Below are 19409 nucleotides of genomic sequence, written 5' to 3'. Positions count from 1 at the left end.
CGTCAAGCTTCACTCAGCTTCAGTGACAAACGTCCTTGAATTTAAGCTGTTTTTTTCTGTTTTTGCAATCTTTGACGTAGTACATACATAATATTATGATCCATTAATGTAATAGAAAGTAAAGAAATAATTTATTTTTTACAAATTGATTCTAGTTTTCTACTATTCTAGTTACGAGTGGAAAATGTGATTGTGTGTACGTTAGGAGTAAACATATCGCGGCTCTGATGTACTACATCAACTCCTAAGAAAACTTCCCAAAAACCAGTGAAAAGCAGCAATTGGGCAGACCTAGTGCCAGACAGTTCGCCAAAGAAAATAACTCAAAAGGGAAATACCTACTTTGAAGAAATGTTTGCACCTGCAAAGAAAATTAGGTGTAATCCTTTGCCGTTACATGTTGGAATTGAAGGGAGAGTCAGCATTAAAGTTAATAATGGAAGCTGGTGCTTTATTTATTATTATTACTTTAAATACACAGATACGTAGGTAAACCTCGCTAGTAAAAAGTGACAGTTGGTCTGCCGAAAGTTTCTTTTTGGGCCACGGTGCGCGTTGCGATCGATGCGTGGTTCTCCGACCCAGCGAATAATATGTACATCTTCTAGTAATAAGTAAAACTAAATGACTTAACAAATACAATATTACCCCCCACTCTGATTATACCCCGGACGTAATGTGCCAAAAATACTGGCGGCATTACCTCGCTAAATGGCCAGTGATATTTGTTGGACAAGGAAAGAACCAGAGCGAGGGTCACAGCCCCTTTCCCGTAAGCGTCACCTTATACTAGTCCTATATGTTGCGGCAGGAGCAAATATCGTCAGTCATCGCCTCCCGCTTAATACTTTGTCTGAGATGATAGTTTCTTAGATGCTATCGTGAATTAAAAAATTGACAGCCGGTTGTATCGCTGTGGAAAGACCGTCAGTTGATCACATGAACATGTAAATTTTTTTTTTCAATCATCGCCTGATACTTTGCCATATGATAGTTTAGATGCTATTATAAATAAAAAAACCGTCAGCCGGTTGTATAGCGGTGGAAAGACCGTCAGTTACTTGCATAAACATGTAAAAAATACGAGTAGGCCCGTATTTCATGCCTTAAAGGGGTGGAATTTTGTATGAGGACTTAACAACAACTGCACAACAAACATTGTCAATAGGAACTGTCCCGGTGTAGGACCGGCGCTGGTGCAGAATTTAGTCAAAATTTGGTACGGAGATAGTTTGACTCCCGGGGAAGGACATAGGATACTTTTTATCTCAGAACTCACCCCTTAAGGGGGCGAAATGGGGGATGGAAGTTTGTATGGGCAATCAATAACCGCTGAACCGATTTAAATTGAAATTTGGTATGGTGATAGTTTGAGTTGTGAGGAAGGATATAGAATAGTTTTTATCCCCGAAATCATCCCTTAAGGGTGTAAACAAGGGGTGGAAATTTGTATAGGGGTTCAATAATTTCTTGAAATGGGACTTGCCTTTTATCATTTAAAAGTTCGTAAGAGATAAATAATGTTTATGTATTTGTGACCAATTTTATTAGCCATACCTACCTTTAAGGGTGAAAAAGAGATGACATGGGGGTGGAAGTTTGTATGGAGAATAAATAAAAAGCAACTTTTAACTTCTCCAACTTCTTTATCTTCCTAACCTTCTTCAACTTCTCCAACATCTTCATCTTGTTGATCTTCAACTTAAACTTCTCCAACTTATTTAACTTCTTCAACTTCAAATTCTCCAACTTTTTCAAGTTTTTCAACTTCGACTTCTCCAACTTCTTCACCTTCAACTTCTCTAACTTCTTCAACTTCAACTATTCCTACTTCTTCTCCATGGTCTTCCAGTCCAGTTCCTCTCAGGTCTCCATGGTCCAGTTCCTCTTTGGTAACTACCGTCAGCCAGTAGATGCAGTGATGTTAGAACCTAAATCAAAGAGTTGTAAGTTGGTATGTCGTTATTAAATAATGATTTGAGGAATAGTGCAACATAATACGAGTATCTTTACTTTAAAATGTGCTGGCAATCCATCACCATGTTGAGGCTTGAGGTCAGCGTCGAGTTTGGCACACAAATAGAGTGCCAATTCTTTCCACACTCTATAATGTGCCGAAACTCCTCGCTGGGCATATCAAATGGGTTGCATGTAGCCCTTAATGGCCCGTCGTTGGAGTTCTCTATGCTATTTTTCTTCGATAGCAGCAGCTGCCAAGAAGAAATGATATTATTATCTTACCATCCCTACAAATAATGTACGTATTGATAATGTTATATGTAAATTCAAATTTAATTCAAAGTTCAAATTGTATATAATATATACAATTATTAAGAAAAAAAAAACAGATACTTACCTACTGATATTTTAACTTCAAGAAATTGCATTTTTCACCACAAGAGCACTTATGACTTATGAGTGAAATGCAAACAATTTGTACATAGTTAAGCACCTGTAATTAGTCCAAAGTTAATTGATTCCATTGTGTTACCACAGTTAAGCCATTTCTATTTAAGTAAGATGCATGAAAGTGTGTTAGCTGTTAGCGAATGCTATAGACTTATATGTGTACGATTTAAGTACAATAAAATACAAACAATACAATTTACATAGTTATTTTTCGTAACACAAATGAATCAATTAAGTTAAGACTAATCACAGCTTCTTAACTGCGCTTATCGTGACCCAGTGAGCACTACGATAAATTAATCAAAGGCTAGCCGTCAAAAATCGACTATATGTCTAATTATCCAACAATCGTAGCCATTTACCGTGTATTGTTGTCCAAGTGGACAAAACGGTATGAATGTTATAAAACTGTATAAATCTAAACAAGTGGCATTTATATCATTTAACTTATCCACTTATCCACTAAGTTTAAGGTGGAAATGTAGACAAATGACATATTATCCAACGACCATGTTATGCAGTTAATCATTTAACGACTATCGCTGTCAAAAGTGGAAAAGACGACAAATCAATAAAAACTGGATAAAATGTCAGTTTTATCATCATTTATACAGCCATATCATTTATCCAGTCGACCATCATAGCCTTACAGTTCTAGACAAAACGACATAATATATAGATATAGATAAAAAGTTAAATACATACGAAAGAGCTGTGACTCAGGAACAAATATCTGTGACTGATGAACACACATATAAATGCCCTTAAAAGGATTTGAACCCGGGACCTCCTGCTTCGTAGGCAGGGTCACTACCGGCTAGAAGCACTGAACCAATGGTCTTCATATTTGTATCCGTTTCCATCAGGACCCCTATTCGACAAGCGACGTTTGACGTATCGCGTTGATCTCCCGTTGATGTGGGAAAAATCATAAGTTCTCGAATACGTACAATGTCAAAATTTGACATTAACAATCCACAGTTAGAGTGACAAGCAAACCAAACCGAACCACCCTTAGTTTAGAGTTGAGTTTTGGTTGTACCAAATTATATTATCCACCGTTGATGGAATCAACACTCAGTATGCAATAAAATCAACAGTTGATTTGACGTGGATGCGAAATCTGACAGTTGTACGTGTCGAATTTGGCCCCAGGTTAATCGCTAATCTAATTTATTTATAAAAAATACGCAAAGTCTTTTAAAGTTTGAGGAATTACATTATCACAACATTAGGTCAGTTGTACAAGCTTTGTAAATATTAAACATTTTAGTCCAGCTATTAATATTTGTTTGCTAAATGGAAACATCTCTCCAAATTAAACAAATTAGCCATCCCTTGAAATTCAATTTACCCAGGTTTCACCGTAAATATGAAAACCAGAGAGAATTATTAAATGCTCCAAATGTTAGATCCCAGGGCTTAATGTTATTTCTCGTTCAATTTCGATGAGCAATTAGATTTTCTCTCGGCAATCCATTAGCATACTGTTACTGATTTTACTAGAACTTCGCTGTGGTTCAATCTATAATGTATGCGGCTATAGTAGAAAAAATACAGTAGGCTACCTTTTTCATTATACAATACCCGTATAAAAAAATAGCAGGGCTGCAGTGACGGCTGCACTAGAAGTCTAAAAAATGTATAATGAAACAGAATCTTCTTCTTCCTGGCGTTATCCCGGCAATTTGCCACGGCTCATGGGAGCCTGGGGTCCGCTTGACAACTAATCCCATGATTTGACGTAGGCACTAGTTTTTACGAAAGCGACTGCCATCTGACCTTCCAACCCAGAGGGGAAACTAGGCCTTATTGGGATTAGTCCGGTTTCCTCACGATGTTTTCCTTCACCGAAAAGCGACTGGTAAATATCAAATGATATTTCGTACATAAGTTCCGAAAAACTCATTGGTGCGAGCCGGGGTTTGAACCCGCGACCTCCAGATTGCAAGTCGCACGCTCTCACCGCTAGGCCACCAGCGCTTCTCCGACCGCTAAAAGGACCGAATAAAATTATCCTTCAGATATAATAACATTAGATCCTACAAACTACCAAATCGTAAAACTTGTATAGGTATCTACATACTAACGTACTTTTCATTTCATTTCATTTATTTATTTAACCAACTTACATTTACAGCAAATTGCCAAACATGAAAGTTATAAGTCACAGTACAAAAATATAACATTATTAATTACATAAATACCCATTTTGTTAAATTACAAGATAAACACGTATACATTTCAATTTATAGGTAGGTAAATTTAAATTTTAATATACATTACTACCTACTGTAGCTATATCCACTGTACGTCGGTTCGTTTGTAACATTATACAGGGTGCTGACATATGAATAGCTAGTTAAAGAACGAGTTATACCCTTTACACTTTTATTTTACATTTTATTTGGATGGGATTTTACCTATAATTGGGCATTGATTTACTGCGGTGTTGATTTTATGTTTCATTCGAGTTGATTGGAAGGTATTGGGTAGTTTTATGGTACTTGAGTGTCAAATGTAAATCGAATAATCAGTGGTATTTATTTGTGTAAGTTAAGGGGCTCATTGATTAACAGTCCGCCGGACGGTATCGGCCTGTCGGTTAGAACAAAATTTTGACAACTCCGAACAACTGACAGGCCGATACCGTCCGGTGGACTGTTAATCAGTGGGTCCCTTTAAAATGTTGGTTAAATGTAGTGGTTATCATAACTAAAGTTTTGTTTAAATCTATCCAACGTTTCGTCACTTTCGTCTCCTCCTGCTCCTATTACTACCTATGATGATGATGATGATGATGTCCTTCCAGACATACCCGTCGACGGCGACGCCAAGACAAATCTGAGAGCTTACCGCGAACCACGTTCGACGTGTTGCCTCTCTATCGCACTTGTAAATTCGTACGAAAGTGTGATAGGGAGGCAACACGTCGAACTTAACATGACCCGACTGTGATGTGAAAAATATGCATTAATTTGTGACGTTCCACGGCGAAAGGTATCTTATGGCGGCTGGCGCTTACATCGCATAGCGCCGCAATAATATTGGAGCGGCGTTAATAATAGCGTAAGCGCCAACCGCCATAACGTACCTTTACCAGTGGGACGTCACATTTACTTTTTTTTGGTTACTGACTGACTGCTACTGGGATTATTATTATCTACTCATTTTTATGCCTTTTAATAATCCTTTACTGTTCATTTGAAGAAGCCATCAGACCAGCATATTATTTAAAAACGCATAATCATAACGCATAATCATAACAAGTTTTAATTACTCCATCTTGTAGATCTCATTAACTTATGCAAATCTCACAATTAAAACACAAGTTTACTGTGGGATATAATTATTGTCGCAAAATTGCATTACCACTTAATGAATTCATTCATTCATAATGTGTTTTTAGGGTTCCGTACCCAAAGGGTAAAACGGGACCCTATTACTAAGACTTCGCTGTCCGTCCGTCCGTCCGTCCGTCCGTCCGTCCGTCCGTCCGTCCGTCCGTCCGTCCGTCTGTCACCAGGCTGTATCTCACGAACCGTGATAGCTAGACAGTTGAAATTTTCACAGATGATGTATTTCTGTTGCCGCTATAACAACAAATACTAAAAACAGAATAAAATAAAGATTTAAATGGGGCTCCCATACAACAAACGTGATTTTTGACCAAAGTTAAGCAACGTCGGGAGGGGTCAGTACTTGGATGGGTGACCGTTATCTTTTTGCTTTTTTTTGTTTTTTTTTTTGCATTATGGTACGGAACCCTTCGTGCGCGAGTCCGACTCGCACTTGCCCGGTTTTTCGAAGTCTTCAGTACGGATATGACGACCGGTTTGGCCTAGTGGGTAGTGACCCTGCCTGCGAAGCCGATGGTCCTGGGTTCGAATCCCAGTAAGGGCATTTATTTGTATGATGATACAGATATTTGTTCCTGAGTCATGGGTGTTTTCTATGTATTTAAGTATTTGTATATTATATATATGTATATCGTTGTCTGAGTACCCACAACACAAGCCTTCTTGAGCTTACTGTGGGACTTAGTCAATCTGTGTAAGAATGTCGTATGATATTTATTATTTATTTTATTATGATGGTCGTTTCTGTCTACGTGACAGAGTGACAGCGTGATAACTGATAAAACGGTATCCGTCACTTTCAATCGCGCTCTGTTAAAAAGTGACGGATATTATGTCACGTGGATACAGCCATTCATAATAGGCTTGCTGGTTAACTACCTAACTAACCAGCCAAGCGTGAGCATAGTGTGTGTGTTCAGATATTATCACCTCGGCCGCTTCGATATATCTGATTGCGACCGTACAGTCGCCATCAGATATATAGAAGCGGTCAAGGTGTTCACAAATATCTGAACACGGCTCTATTGTCAAGGCGTTAGAGTGCGTGTTCAGATATTGTGAACACCTTGGCCGCTTCGATATATCTGATTGCGACCGTACAATGTTCATCTCAGCAGGAGTGGCTCACTCCGCGATTTCGTCGCTTTGCTACAGGTAGCTAAAAGTACATCCGTTCCACACCAATATGGTGGCTAGCCATAAGCCGCGCGTGGCGCTGTCGCCACCTAGCGGCCATATCTGCCCTGATCGTAACAGACGCGTTTTGTTAGAGAGTGAGTCTTCTGTACCTAGTACTATTATTTATTATGTGGTCTCAGGCTCCGTTGGTATCGACATTTCGCTTTAATGTGATGTGACGTCGATAACATGATTCAGTGTGTACACGGCCTAATGACGTTGTAACGAAGATCTAGTAGACTAGGCATAACATGTAAGGTCGTGTCTAATACACTTCACAGTACCTATTGAGAAAACAGCGTGACAATTTTAATTTTTATTCTAAAAATTACACCTAAAAACAAATGACTAACAAAAACAAATTAAACTAAGAACTAAGCAGACTAAACTAAAACTACCTAAAACGTAAAAATAATAAATTTTAATATTTTGTTTATGATATAATGTTTCCTTTTACCGAAACGCTATACAAATAACAACAAAACTAAGTTGATTAGATAATGGCGACAAACTAATTCATTATTCATTTTTTTTATTCCTGATTTTTAAGTGATTATTCGAAAGGACGGACGTTCTGAAACATGGGAATGGAAGATGCTTAAACTGGATGTTTAAGAGATGTCGCTGTAGGTGCCAAGAACCAAGAACTAAAAACCCTGTTATTAAAAAAAAAAGAAAATCGGTCTTGTTTAGATTCATCAAAAATAATAATATCCTGTTATGATGAGTGCTATTATAATAAGTACTCGTAACATATACGAATACCTATTATAGGCCCTGCAATGACAACTATTCATACCTATAGTTATTATATTTCTTCCGGCAGAAGAGATTATCGGCTTAGAATAAGAGTAAAACCGGTATGGGCTTAAAACAAAGCTTAAAGTTTAAAGATCAGTGTGGCTGCGGGATTTGCTATTCGGGGCCGATTTTTGAGTTTTTATATGCTTTCCGAGCACAGCTAGGTCTCCCAGATATTTAGCAAATTATGTGAACTCACAATAAACATAATCACCATGTCATCATCATTATCATCTCAGCCATAAGACGTCCACTGCTGAACATAGGCCTCCCCCTAATGATGGAGGGTGAATGCCATAATCGCCACGCTTGGCAGGAGGGTTGGCGATCGCAGTCGAGTACATCAGTACACCGAATTTGAGGGACGCTGCTGCCCGTCCACCTGTGGCCTCGGACGTAGTTTAAGGACATACCCGGGTCACAATCACCATGTAAACAGCCCCAATGTGAAGGCCACTATTCTTACTGTTTTATGAATGTGTACTACAATGTCGCGCTAACTCAGTCTCGTTACGGCTGAAGCCTGGGGCACTCTGGCAGAACAATTTCTGCCTATTATTATTCGTGCCAAAGGCTCCATAGGGCGTCAGAAACTTTGATGTAGGTATAGACTATACCGTATAGTTCGCATGCTTCATTACGTGTGTTAATTAAACTGTGGCCGCTGAATATTTTTAGGGTTCCCTATCTCAAAAAGAAAAAACGGAACCCTTATAGGATCCGACCATCTTCAGGTACTTATAGATGACAAGAAAACCTATTAGAAATCTGCAGTCAAGCGTGAGTCGGGCTTAATTAGGTACTTAGTTGAGTAATGTACGGAACCCTTGGAACGTGAGTCCGACTCGCACTTGACCGGTTTTTAGGGTTCCGTACCCAAAGGGTAAAACGGGACCCTATTACTAAGACTTCGCTGTCCGTCCGTCTGTCCGTCTGTCTGTCAGCAGGCTGCTCACGAACCGTGATAGCTAGACAGTTGAAATTTTCACAGATGATGTATTTCTGTTGCCGCTATAACAACAAATACTAAAAACAGAATAAAATAAAGATTTAAATGGGGCTCCCATACTACAAACGTGATTTTTTAAACAAAGTTAAGCAACGTCGGGAGTGATCAGTACTTGGATGGGTGACCGTTCTTTTATGTTTTTTTTTTGCATTATGGTACGGAACCCTTCGTGCCGAGTCCGACTCGCACTTGCCCGGTTTTTTATACTACGTCTGTAGCAAACAAGCATAGGTACGGCCCGGCTGATTTTTGTCGTACTTTTGATATTTGACAAGCATCTTGTACATTCTAGACCTGTAAGCACCACTTGCACCAATGCCACTAACCCGGGATTAACCGATTTAACCGTTAACCCAGTGTCATTCTACTGGTAACCTTGGTAACTCCAGGTTTAACCGGTTAACCCCGGGTTAGTGAATAGTGCAAGTGGCCGTAAGTAAAGTAGGTATGGCTTTGTTATAGCTGAATAAACAATTAAATATCGATTACAGCACGAGCCTTCGATATTATAATATATCCTAACTGATCCTAATCTGAATAATCCATCAAAAGAGCCGGCTGCTGTCATCTTTCTACCATTTGACGTTTCACCCTTAACTCAACAACGTATTCGACGCCATTTTGAATAAAACGCACTTTGTGTCGAGAGAATTAAGGCTCAAAATCGAATGTCAAAGAGTTAAACTTAGTGTTAAGAAGATTAGTCTCAAAAGACGTTTCTATGCCGATAGAATTAAGATTCAAAATGGAATGTTCAATACTAACTTAGAAGTAAGACTTCGTGATTAGAAGATTGGTCGCTTTTATGAGTTGTTTTGTTTTTAAGCGCATCAGTTTCACGTCATGACTAACGCTAATATAAGATACTCGTTTATAATTATAAGTCATGTACTTATAAAGATATACTACGAGCAGCATTACTTTTGCAACTAGGGCATGGATACCATAATTCCGAAATACCGGAACTCCGGACGGTATCGGCCTGTCAGTTGTCCGGAACTGTCAAAATTTTGCTCATGCCGACAGGCCGATACCGTCCGGCGGACTGTTAATCAGTGGGCCCCTTAACGATTCTGGGACTTAAGGGGCAGTCTCTGGTCTTATCTGGCGGCCTGCCGTCCTAGTCCTAGACCAATAACGTCCACATACATAAGCGATTATTGCCTGCTGGCAATGGCCTGCTGCCACCTCTACGACTACAGACTAGCAGTTGAATCAGTTGTCGTCCCAAGGACACTGAGTCACGGACTGTCCGGCCGATATCCGTCGGCGCTGACCAGTCAAGCGGACACACACTAAATGTTAGTCGTCAGGCTAAAATCTGAATGAGAACTGTTAGTGTGTGGTCTTTTGCGATTAATTAACAGGCTGATATCGTCCGGCGGACTGGCAACGATTGAGCTCGTAGAAGGTTAATAAAGAATCTCACAGATACCTACCTTCCAAATCAAAAACATTAATACAACACGTCAAAACTCACTTAAAACCAACCTCGTTATCTCCAAACTATATGTCCGTCTGTCTGTATCCAAACACTATCTACCTTAATTAAAACGTAAGCTTTTAAACCGGAAACTCGGAGATAAGACATCAAATCGTGTAAGTTGACGGCATTAAGCTTAAATAGCCCTTTAATATGCCTTTGATACGCCGAATAACGGATTATAGGCCGAGATCCCGCTGACAGAGCGCTTACCTCGTCGCATTACGAATTTATCAAAGACTGCCAGTGGAAATGTGAATATATTGTGCTCTAGTTGGTATGTGGTGACCTATTTAAGTATTCAGCTTGTGTCATGTACGTACATTATACACTGGCGTTCAAAAGTGCATGGAGATGTTTCAACCGTAATATTAAGGCATTACGGTCGACATCTATCCATGCACTTTTGAACGCCACTGATGTACTTACAGGAAGACGTCATGATTGAAGCAAGTATATGTATTTCCAAGGTGCACATAAGATTACCTGTTCTAATCGCATGCCAATATTGCCAATTTTAATGGGAATATGGCGTACACGGCGGTACAATTTGATAACTCGAGATATAAAATTGAAGACATTTGAACTTAAAATGCAATTGGGTAGGTAAAGTTTTTTGAAGATAGGCAAATTATATTTTTTCCCGATAGTATTCATTATAGCGATCACGGAAATGCAGCTCTTTTATTTTTATATTATTTTATTGATTAAATATAATTTTTTAAATGATCGATATGACGTTTGTGAGGTGAAATGGCAGATTCGAGTAATTAATTCCTTTGCCGTAGTAAATGGGACGAGATAGAAAAAAAATCGATGTCAACTGTCAGTGTCATTCTTGGAAAATAACTTGCAAATAATTTGAAAATAATGGTCGGACGAAACATTTGTGTTTTCTTGTAATTGGATGTCGGTGTGATTTCTAGAATAAGTATTTTTAACGTCCCTAGCACGCTCAACACGGATATTTTGATAATGATAACGATTGCTTTCGACTACTTGGCACTGCTTCTTGGAGAACATTTTCATTAACGCCTTCACCACGACTCTTGGACTGCTACACGAGTCATTTTGGATCTCAGTATCAACACTCAAATGAACTCAAAGTGCGTCGTACCGTCTACAAGACAGTACAGACGTTACTTTCCAAATTCAGCGTATTTGAGCACACCAAAGTCTTTAACAGCGATTCGGTGCCAAGCTTTGAAGATATATTGGCCAAAATGGTAACTTATACGTTTGTGAGGACTATATAAACGTGATTGTTGTATTATACATACATAATGATTAAGATTGTAATAGTCTTATAACTAGGTCGTTATTGGCTATTATATATGGGCTCGGCAAGGTGTTCACAATATCTGAACACGCACGCCCTGATAATAGAGGCGTGTTCAGATATTTATGAGCATCCTAGCTGCACCAATATATCTGATGGCGACTGTACTTTAGAAAACTTATAATATAAATCCAAAATATTATAATATAAATCCAGTAAATTTCGTTTCGTTTTATTTTATAAATCCACAAATTATTATCCTTAAGCATTAACATTACAACAGTATATAGAATCACGCTGTGTGGCGTGCCCTTGAAGAGAGTTGAGAGGTTCAAATATGGTCAATATGGATAAGTATGTCTGTAGGGTAAATGTGCTTCACGTTGGGGCCTGTTTACATATTGATTAGTGTTGATTGCGGGTTTAATACATTTGCCACTATACACAAGTAGCAAGTGTATCAACTCGCAAAAATACTACATTTTTGCTTCCATTGAGGTATACATAGTAAGCACTATTCTCAAATTATGTGAGGAAATAAAACAAATTCAATGTAGTAAAGCGTATTTAATAGGGGTAAAGTGACGCGAATACAATTAAAAAAACAACGCATATTCTTAGTTTATATTAAATGTAGATGGCTTTTTAGTTTTCACTTGGTCACAGAAATACGCTAAAAACCACTTTCAGAGTAGGTGTTTCTTGCGTTTTGGCTGTCCTTCCACAGCATGAGCATGTCGTAAGTCCTGTTGTATTTGTCCCTGGACTTAGCAGGAAGCTAGTTATTCATTATTAAGTTTGCTTCTGCTTTCAAATGAGGCGGTGTGCCGTCTATTCCAGGTCGTTTCCGTCACTTGAACTCATTTTGTTTATTACGAGTATTAAAATAACAAGCGGTAACTTATTGAGTATTGCACAACGAATAAACTTTGCCGCCTTTTATTTGCATATTTTTTAAAATTATATTACCATAGATACTAAGCATACGGTACGCGCATGCGTCAATCCGCGCGCACCGCGCAGCGCCCTTTCGTGCTAAAGCGGTATCCAGACGGGACTGATAAAATCGGTCGATTTGATCAGAAATGAAATTGGCGTCAATCTCCAATTTTAGATTTATGGTGATATTAGAGACATTTAAATTGAAAAAAATGCCCCATAACGAAAATACTAGCCTCACAAATTGGTGTTCTTGTGTCCGCACCTCATTTTATCGGTCATTATCGGCGGTTGAATTCGGCGAGCCAAATTGGCGTTTGCGTCGGTACGTCCCGATTCGATCGGGCAATTTAATCAGATTGGCGAAAAATTGACTAATCTGGATACGCCTTAAGCAACATCGAGTTCACGATAATTTGACATATAATAATAATAGATTTTTAGCATAAGTTGCATTTCATAAAACTTAACCCAAATCATTTGTACATTTTCAAGTCAAAGATAAAGACATGTTGGTTTTAAAATTTTAATAAGTATAGACCATAACATTGTCATGATCTTGTAACATTGTTAAAATAAGAGAGTCTCCCATTTTCATTTTATTGCATTTTTTATAAAATATCTTTAGATTCTCGGGATATCTTGGTCCTAATTCGATTGCTCTTTTTTATGGAAATAATTATATCCTTCAGATTCACAGGATGCTCGAGGCTTAGCCGAATAACACTGCAAGGAAGTATGTCATGGCTCAATGGTTCTAATTAGCCATCAGTATAATACCGCCAATGAATGTTTACATCCACCTGAAAATAAGAACAACATTCATAAAATGAGGATAACCACACAAAACTAACAGATGGTTGAAATTGTTAGAAAAAATTAGACCGATTTCTTGTTTACGAGCTTAACAGTTCATGGCAATTTAATAATAAAAATCAAAACACAAGTGAAGATAGTTTTATGTACCTATGTATTTCACGGATACGTACTCCTGTACGGCCATTGCTCCTCTAATTCAACGGCATTGTGCTTATCACTGTTATGATAATAATTTCAAATTTGTAGAATCTGCTCGCAATCTCGTATGAACTCGCTTATTTTTCTTGCAAAACTCTGTCCAAGGGTCAGCGCAGGGGCCGTCGTGTAGGGGTGGGGAAGAAAACGTTGTCCAATAATTATGCAGTGCCAAGTTATCGAAAGTAAATTCAATCTTTGTCCAAATACGCGCAGATGTCGTGGGGAATCAGAAGTCCGTGGGTCGTGCTGAGGTCGTCGAAAATCTCAATGATAACATTAATAGCAATTCGCAAGGTAACATGAGGCTTGTCCGTTATTTTTCGGGAATGAGAGCTAAGTGACACTGACAGTTGACATCGTTTTTTTTTCTATCTCGTACCATTTACGACGCGCAAAGGAATTATTGGGATCTGCCATTCCACCTCACAAACGTCATATCGATCATTTAAAAAAATATATTTAATCAATAAAATGAAATAAAAATAAAAGAGCTGCATTTCCGTGATTGCTATAATGAATACTATCGGAAAAAAATATAATTTGCCTATCTTCAAAAAACTTTACCTACCCAATTACATAAGGTTAAAATTTATTCAATTTTGTGTCTCGAGTTGTCAACTTCTTTATTTATTTGGGTACTGTACGCGGCAAGCAATTAAAGGCCTCCTAGCAGTTCTAGCCTAGTCAATAGTGTTTGCTTACGAAATCGGAGGCTCCAGGATCGAAACATGGTAAGGGCATTTATTTTTGTGTTTATCGCAGATATAGGAAAAAATATCTGTAAAAATACAAATAAATGCCCATACCATGATTTTACTAGGTATAAGAGAGTAAATATGCATTCGTTACTATAAAAGGACATTGACGAGTCGTTCTACACGCTACTTATGATAATTATTATTTACTTATAGGTTTTTGATAAAATTATCTGTAGTATCGGTCTTCATTCATTATATTATGATGATCTTTGAAAATGTCATTAAGCCTGCTTCAAACCGATATTTAAAAAAACATAAGGGTACTGATTGTAGCATCATCTGGTATCGTCTTGGATCGTCCCATTCGTTTTTCGTCAAATTCTTAAATTAGTCCTATTCTGGTTTCGTCACTCATTCTACATTGAAAGTCACTGACGAATGTGACGAATGTAGAATGGGTGACGAAAGCGGAATAGTACTAATTTAAGAACTTGACGAAAAACGAATGGGACGACCCAAGACGATACCCATCACCTAAATCTAGACGGCTCTCAGTCTATAACTATTAACATATAAATTACCACGTTATAATCCTTTTGACCTGATTCTCCTCTTTCGTATAAAGTTAAAGTGAACTAAATACATTCTGTCACACATAGTGTATCTACCCTTCAAACTAATATCAACCCTAACACATCTGCATTTTAAGTCCAAATTTATTTGCATTAGGGCTTGGACAGTTAAGGCGAAGTGCAATTCATTTTGAATCTTAACGTACAAAGTATAAGGTTGAAAGTTGGATGAGGAGTTTTTTTTTAATATTTTGGTGTTAAGGATGCCTTGTATGGAGAAGATCAGTCAATCAGGGTCGAGTGCCATTAGAACTGTCATTGGCTTGTTGGCGATGTTGATGGTTGAGCAATGGTTTATTTCTACCATTGGGCCCTATTCGGATTTTGAAATAGATATCTATTAGATATCTTTTAGACATCACCAAGATACGATAACGATATGTTTAAGATCTAACCTGTCAAATTTGACATTTGCGCGATTCTGGAGATTCTCTTGAACGATTTCCACAGGATATGCCTTAGAGATCCAATTCACATCTAATAGATATCTTACTCTATTTAACGTAAAAGTGACATTGGTTGCCCGAATTGCGCTGCAAAAGAGAATTAGTTGATATCTAAACTATAACGTATCTAGAATGGATCTAGTACGTGTCGTCTCTTGTGAATATCTTGAAGTTCGAATACGGCAGATTAACTATAACTGTAATTTTCTGGGCCTACGTCACGTAGTTGAGTCTCAAGTCACCACACGGGATTGTTATTGTTAGAAATATAGCAATGTAATTGCACCTTTGTGGTGGTTTTTTTATTATTATTATGAATGGGCTTACTCATGGCCACAGACTAGCCGAGGCGTAGACGTGGCCTACGATGGAGCGAGCTCGCCCAGAAGGTGCCTGTTCACTCTTGATTTGAAGGTTGCCGGGTTATAAGAACACGGAAATATAGACGCCGGCAAGGAATTCCATTCCTTGGCAGTGCGCATAAGGAAAGTAGAAGCAAAGCGCTTCGTGCGAATTGGTGGAATATCTACCAAGTAAGGATGGAAACCGGCCGTGCGTCTAAAAGTCCGATGGTAGAATGGGGACGGTGGAATAAGCTCGTGTAGCTCTTGGGCACACTCCCCGAAGTGCAACCTGTAGAATACCGACAGGCTGGCGACTTTCCGCCGATGGGCCAAAGACTGAAGCTTAGCCGTTTATTTTATTTGTGTCGATGACATGTAGTTTAAAACTTACTTCCGGTATCCGACGTTCTATGTCTAATGTCACTCGTGCCTAATTCTTGCTAATATGAGTAACGTGTAATGGCGATTCTTATATAAAATAAAACTCACATTACCAATTTAAACTGTTTTCTTTATTTAATTCTATCAGTTATGCCATTTAGGGTTCTTGCTAAATTTTATAGCGAAAGTATTGAACGCGCAGCGTGATGGTGCATATAATTCTAGTACCTATAACCTCTAGCCACCCAGTGACCTATAAAAAGGTCTCCTGTTCCATTCTAATTTGAACTTTGTGTTGACAAAATAACATTTCTATTTGCTTGGCAAGGTTTGACGTATGGGCGGCTAGAGGATAAAATAAAGTTATGTTATTACAATAGAGTCACAAACAGTGAAACTAGAAAAATCATAAAACTGATGAAAGTAATTGGGTAACTAAAAAAGTTGTGTAATCGAACCCTATTGCTTTGGATTCGGATCAAAATCATTGGCATCATATTTATAGACCGCGGGCCAGGACCATTTTATTTTTTATGATTTAAGTCATCGCCTCCCGCTTGATACATGGTAAAGAAACAGTCAGCCGGTTGTATCGCGGTGGAAACTCAGGAAAGACCGTCAGTTATCACAGATATATAATGTAATTTAAAAAAAATCTGTCATCATCGCCTCCCGTTTGATACTTTGTCAGATGATAGTTTAGATGCTTTTATAAATAAAAAAAACCGTCAACCGGTTGTATAGCGGTGGAAAGTTTAGCGCCAGTTAACAGTACAGTATCAAACGGGAGGCGACGACAAAATGTTTTTTTTTTTACATGCTTCGGTGGATGCCATTCCTTAACCCACCAACGGAGCGGCAGCTGACGTCCATGAGAGTTCATAATACATAGCCGTTAACCATTACTCTCGTATTCGTACGCTTAAGCAGTAAGCACACGTCTCTTACGCTTACACTCGGTGTGGTGAGGGCCTTAAATTAAACGTATACAATTTAAATGTTAAAAAAAAGTTTATCAAATCAAATTAGAAACTATAGTTAAACTTTATTCTGAAGTGAAATAAAAACGTCACACAGAATAGAATAAATAAATTTATATTCGAATAAACTCTTTATATATCGCGTGAAAGCGAATTGAAAACTAAAACGGAGTCGTAAAAAGTTTGCCCCATAAAAGGCAGCCTTTACACGAATTCTTTTGAACCTACATTCTTAGATCGCGAAACTTTAACTGGATTAATTTAACTGCCTTCTCGCTTTTATGCATTTGGTTGCGTATGAGTGGGAGCTATAGCGAGAATAAACAGATAAATATTATTATGTTGTATGTATTTTGCCTCCAAATAGAGGCCCTTACGTGATTATTTCAGTTTAATGTAGTGAAATTGAATGTATACAATCCACGGGAAAAACACACTTGCGCGATGTAGGATTCCCTCCGCATCTAACAGCGACATCTCTCACACCATTGAGCAAACTTTACTTATAGGCGCGTTATGGCCCTGTTTGTACCGGATAACTGGCCCCATTCGGTCATCAGGTAATGCTGGTGTGATGTCAAAGGGCCACAACACCCCTCTCTTTCATGTAATGTCCAACAGTCTTAAAACATATATACTATCTACGTCAAACAAACGCTTGCGCGATGTAGGATTCCCTCCGCATCTAACAGCGCCATCTCTCACACACTTGAGCAAACTGTACTTACGAGTATATAGGCGCGTCGTGGCCCTGCTTATACCAGATGACCAGCCCCATTCGGTCATCGGGTAAAGCTGGTGTGACGTCACAAGGCAGTTCGACGCCGCCCCCGGTCGGTGCGTGTAGAGATTCAATGGCCGCTGTAACAAGGAAAAATATAAGTTTAAAGAAATACTCTTATACAGTACAATATTATATACCTACTCTCTTCCCAAATATTAGTAAGGAAGGGGAGTGCTACAATGTTTCTGAAGTATGTCTAACGGCGCAATTCGGGAAATGAATTAGAGATTAACTAGATACGATATAGTAAAGATATGTGACGTCCCACGGGTAAAGGTACCATATGGCGGTGGGCGCTTACGCTATTATTAACACCGCTCCAATATTATTGCGGCGCTATGCGACGTAAGCGCCGGCCGCTATAAAGTACCTTTTTCCGTGGAACGTCACATATCTTCACTATTCCATATCTAGTGAATCTCTAATTCATTCCCCGAATCGCGGCGCCAGCCGCCATAAGGTACCTTTTGCAGTGGAACGTCACATATCTTTACTATTTCATATCTAGTGAGTCTCTTATTCATTTCCCGAATCGAGCCGTAAGGCTTAGAACGCAGTGCGATTTATTTCTTGCTGTTTTAGAACTGCAAACACACAAATAGTTTAACGTACTCATTAGCTTGCAATCTTTGCTTACTCGTAGGGTGGGACTAGGTAAAATGTCCTCAAAATAGTTATTTATTTATAGGTAAGAGTATACGTAAAGGTTAACCTAAAGAACTAATTTCAAAGGCAAAATTATTATCAATTTGGATACTCGTTGCTCAAGAAACATTCAAATAACCTCAATAAACGCGTTAAGTTAGATTAACTGATACTGTCTGAGAACGCAAATTTATTTCACCAAATTGCCTAATTTAATATTCATAAAAGAACCCTAGAATTTGCAACGATATTTTACCTCTAAATTGTGTATTGAAATGAAAGTAATTCAATGTTATAATAACCCATATTTCAAGTCTAAAACGGTGGTTGATACGAAAATAAACAATCATAAAGTGTTGTATCGATAAGTTTGCTTTTTCAAGCATTAAAGGCCTGTGCACACCGGTGACGTGCACGTGTGCGTGCGCTAAAATGTTGGAGCCGCACACGCACACGTCACGCAAGCGGTGTGCCGTCTCTCATAAGAATCTGTATACTACAACGCCGCACGCGCACGTACACGTCACGCACAAGCATCCGGTGTGCACAGGCATCAAGGATGACTCACGTTAGACCGGCCCGGGTCGGGGGCCGGGATAAAAAAAAATTTTTTAAAAAATTTGGATTTGGATGACTTTTTATGTTAGAAGATTTTTCGACCTCGTTATCCGGGACTGCGTTGCGTATATCGTCGACTAGGTACGAAGCAATTTATAGGTAATATATATAGGGTATTTGACTGTATTTAAAATAAATTATTTTTCACCACACCAACTCGGAAAGCCTTACTTTGCACTTCAAAAACTGATAGCAAAGTTGCGTTTTATTCACATGTGAGGCAAAGTAATCAAATGCAAATTTTGAGTTGTTTTCTTATGTTTACTGGTAGAATTGACTTTTAAATTACGATTTTGGATGAAAAATATTTGATAACATTCATTTGGGTTTGATTTGGTTTGATTATGTTTGATATTTTACAATATTTGCTTCGGGTTGGTGTGGTGAAAAATTTTGTGTTTCACTC

The 19409-nt window shown here is 38.4% G+C and overlaps 1 protein-coding gene across 1 annotated transcript in view; it reads right to left on the bottom strand.

Annotated features, from left to right (window-relative positions):
- Nucleotides 1-19409, bottom strand: part of LOC134675923 (kin of IRRE-like protein 2) — a 645800-nt gene that overhangs the window by 103475 nt on the left and 522916 nt on the right. The window contains exon 3 of the mRNA XM_063534268.1: nucleotides 17685-17817. Within this exon, the coding sequence (XP_063390338.1) occupies nucleotides 17685-17817 (133 nt within the window). The remainder of the gene's footprint in view (nucleotides 1-17684; nucleotides 17818-19409) is intronic.

This window comes from Cydia fagiglandana, chromosome 23 (assembly GCF_963556715.1).
Source record: "Cydia fagiglandana chromosome 23, ilCydFagi1.1, whole genome shotgun sequence".
Taxonomy (NCBI): Eukaryota; Metazoa; Arthropoda; class Insecta; order Lepidoptera; family Tortricidae; genus Cydia; species Cydia fagiglandana.
The sequence above is the reverse complement of the archived record's forward strand: the minus strand, read 5'-3'. Positions and strand labels throughout refer to the sequence as shown.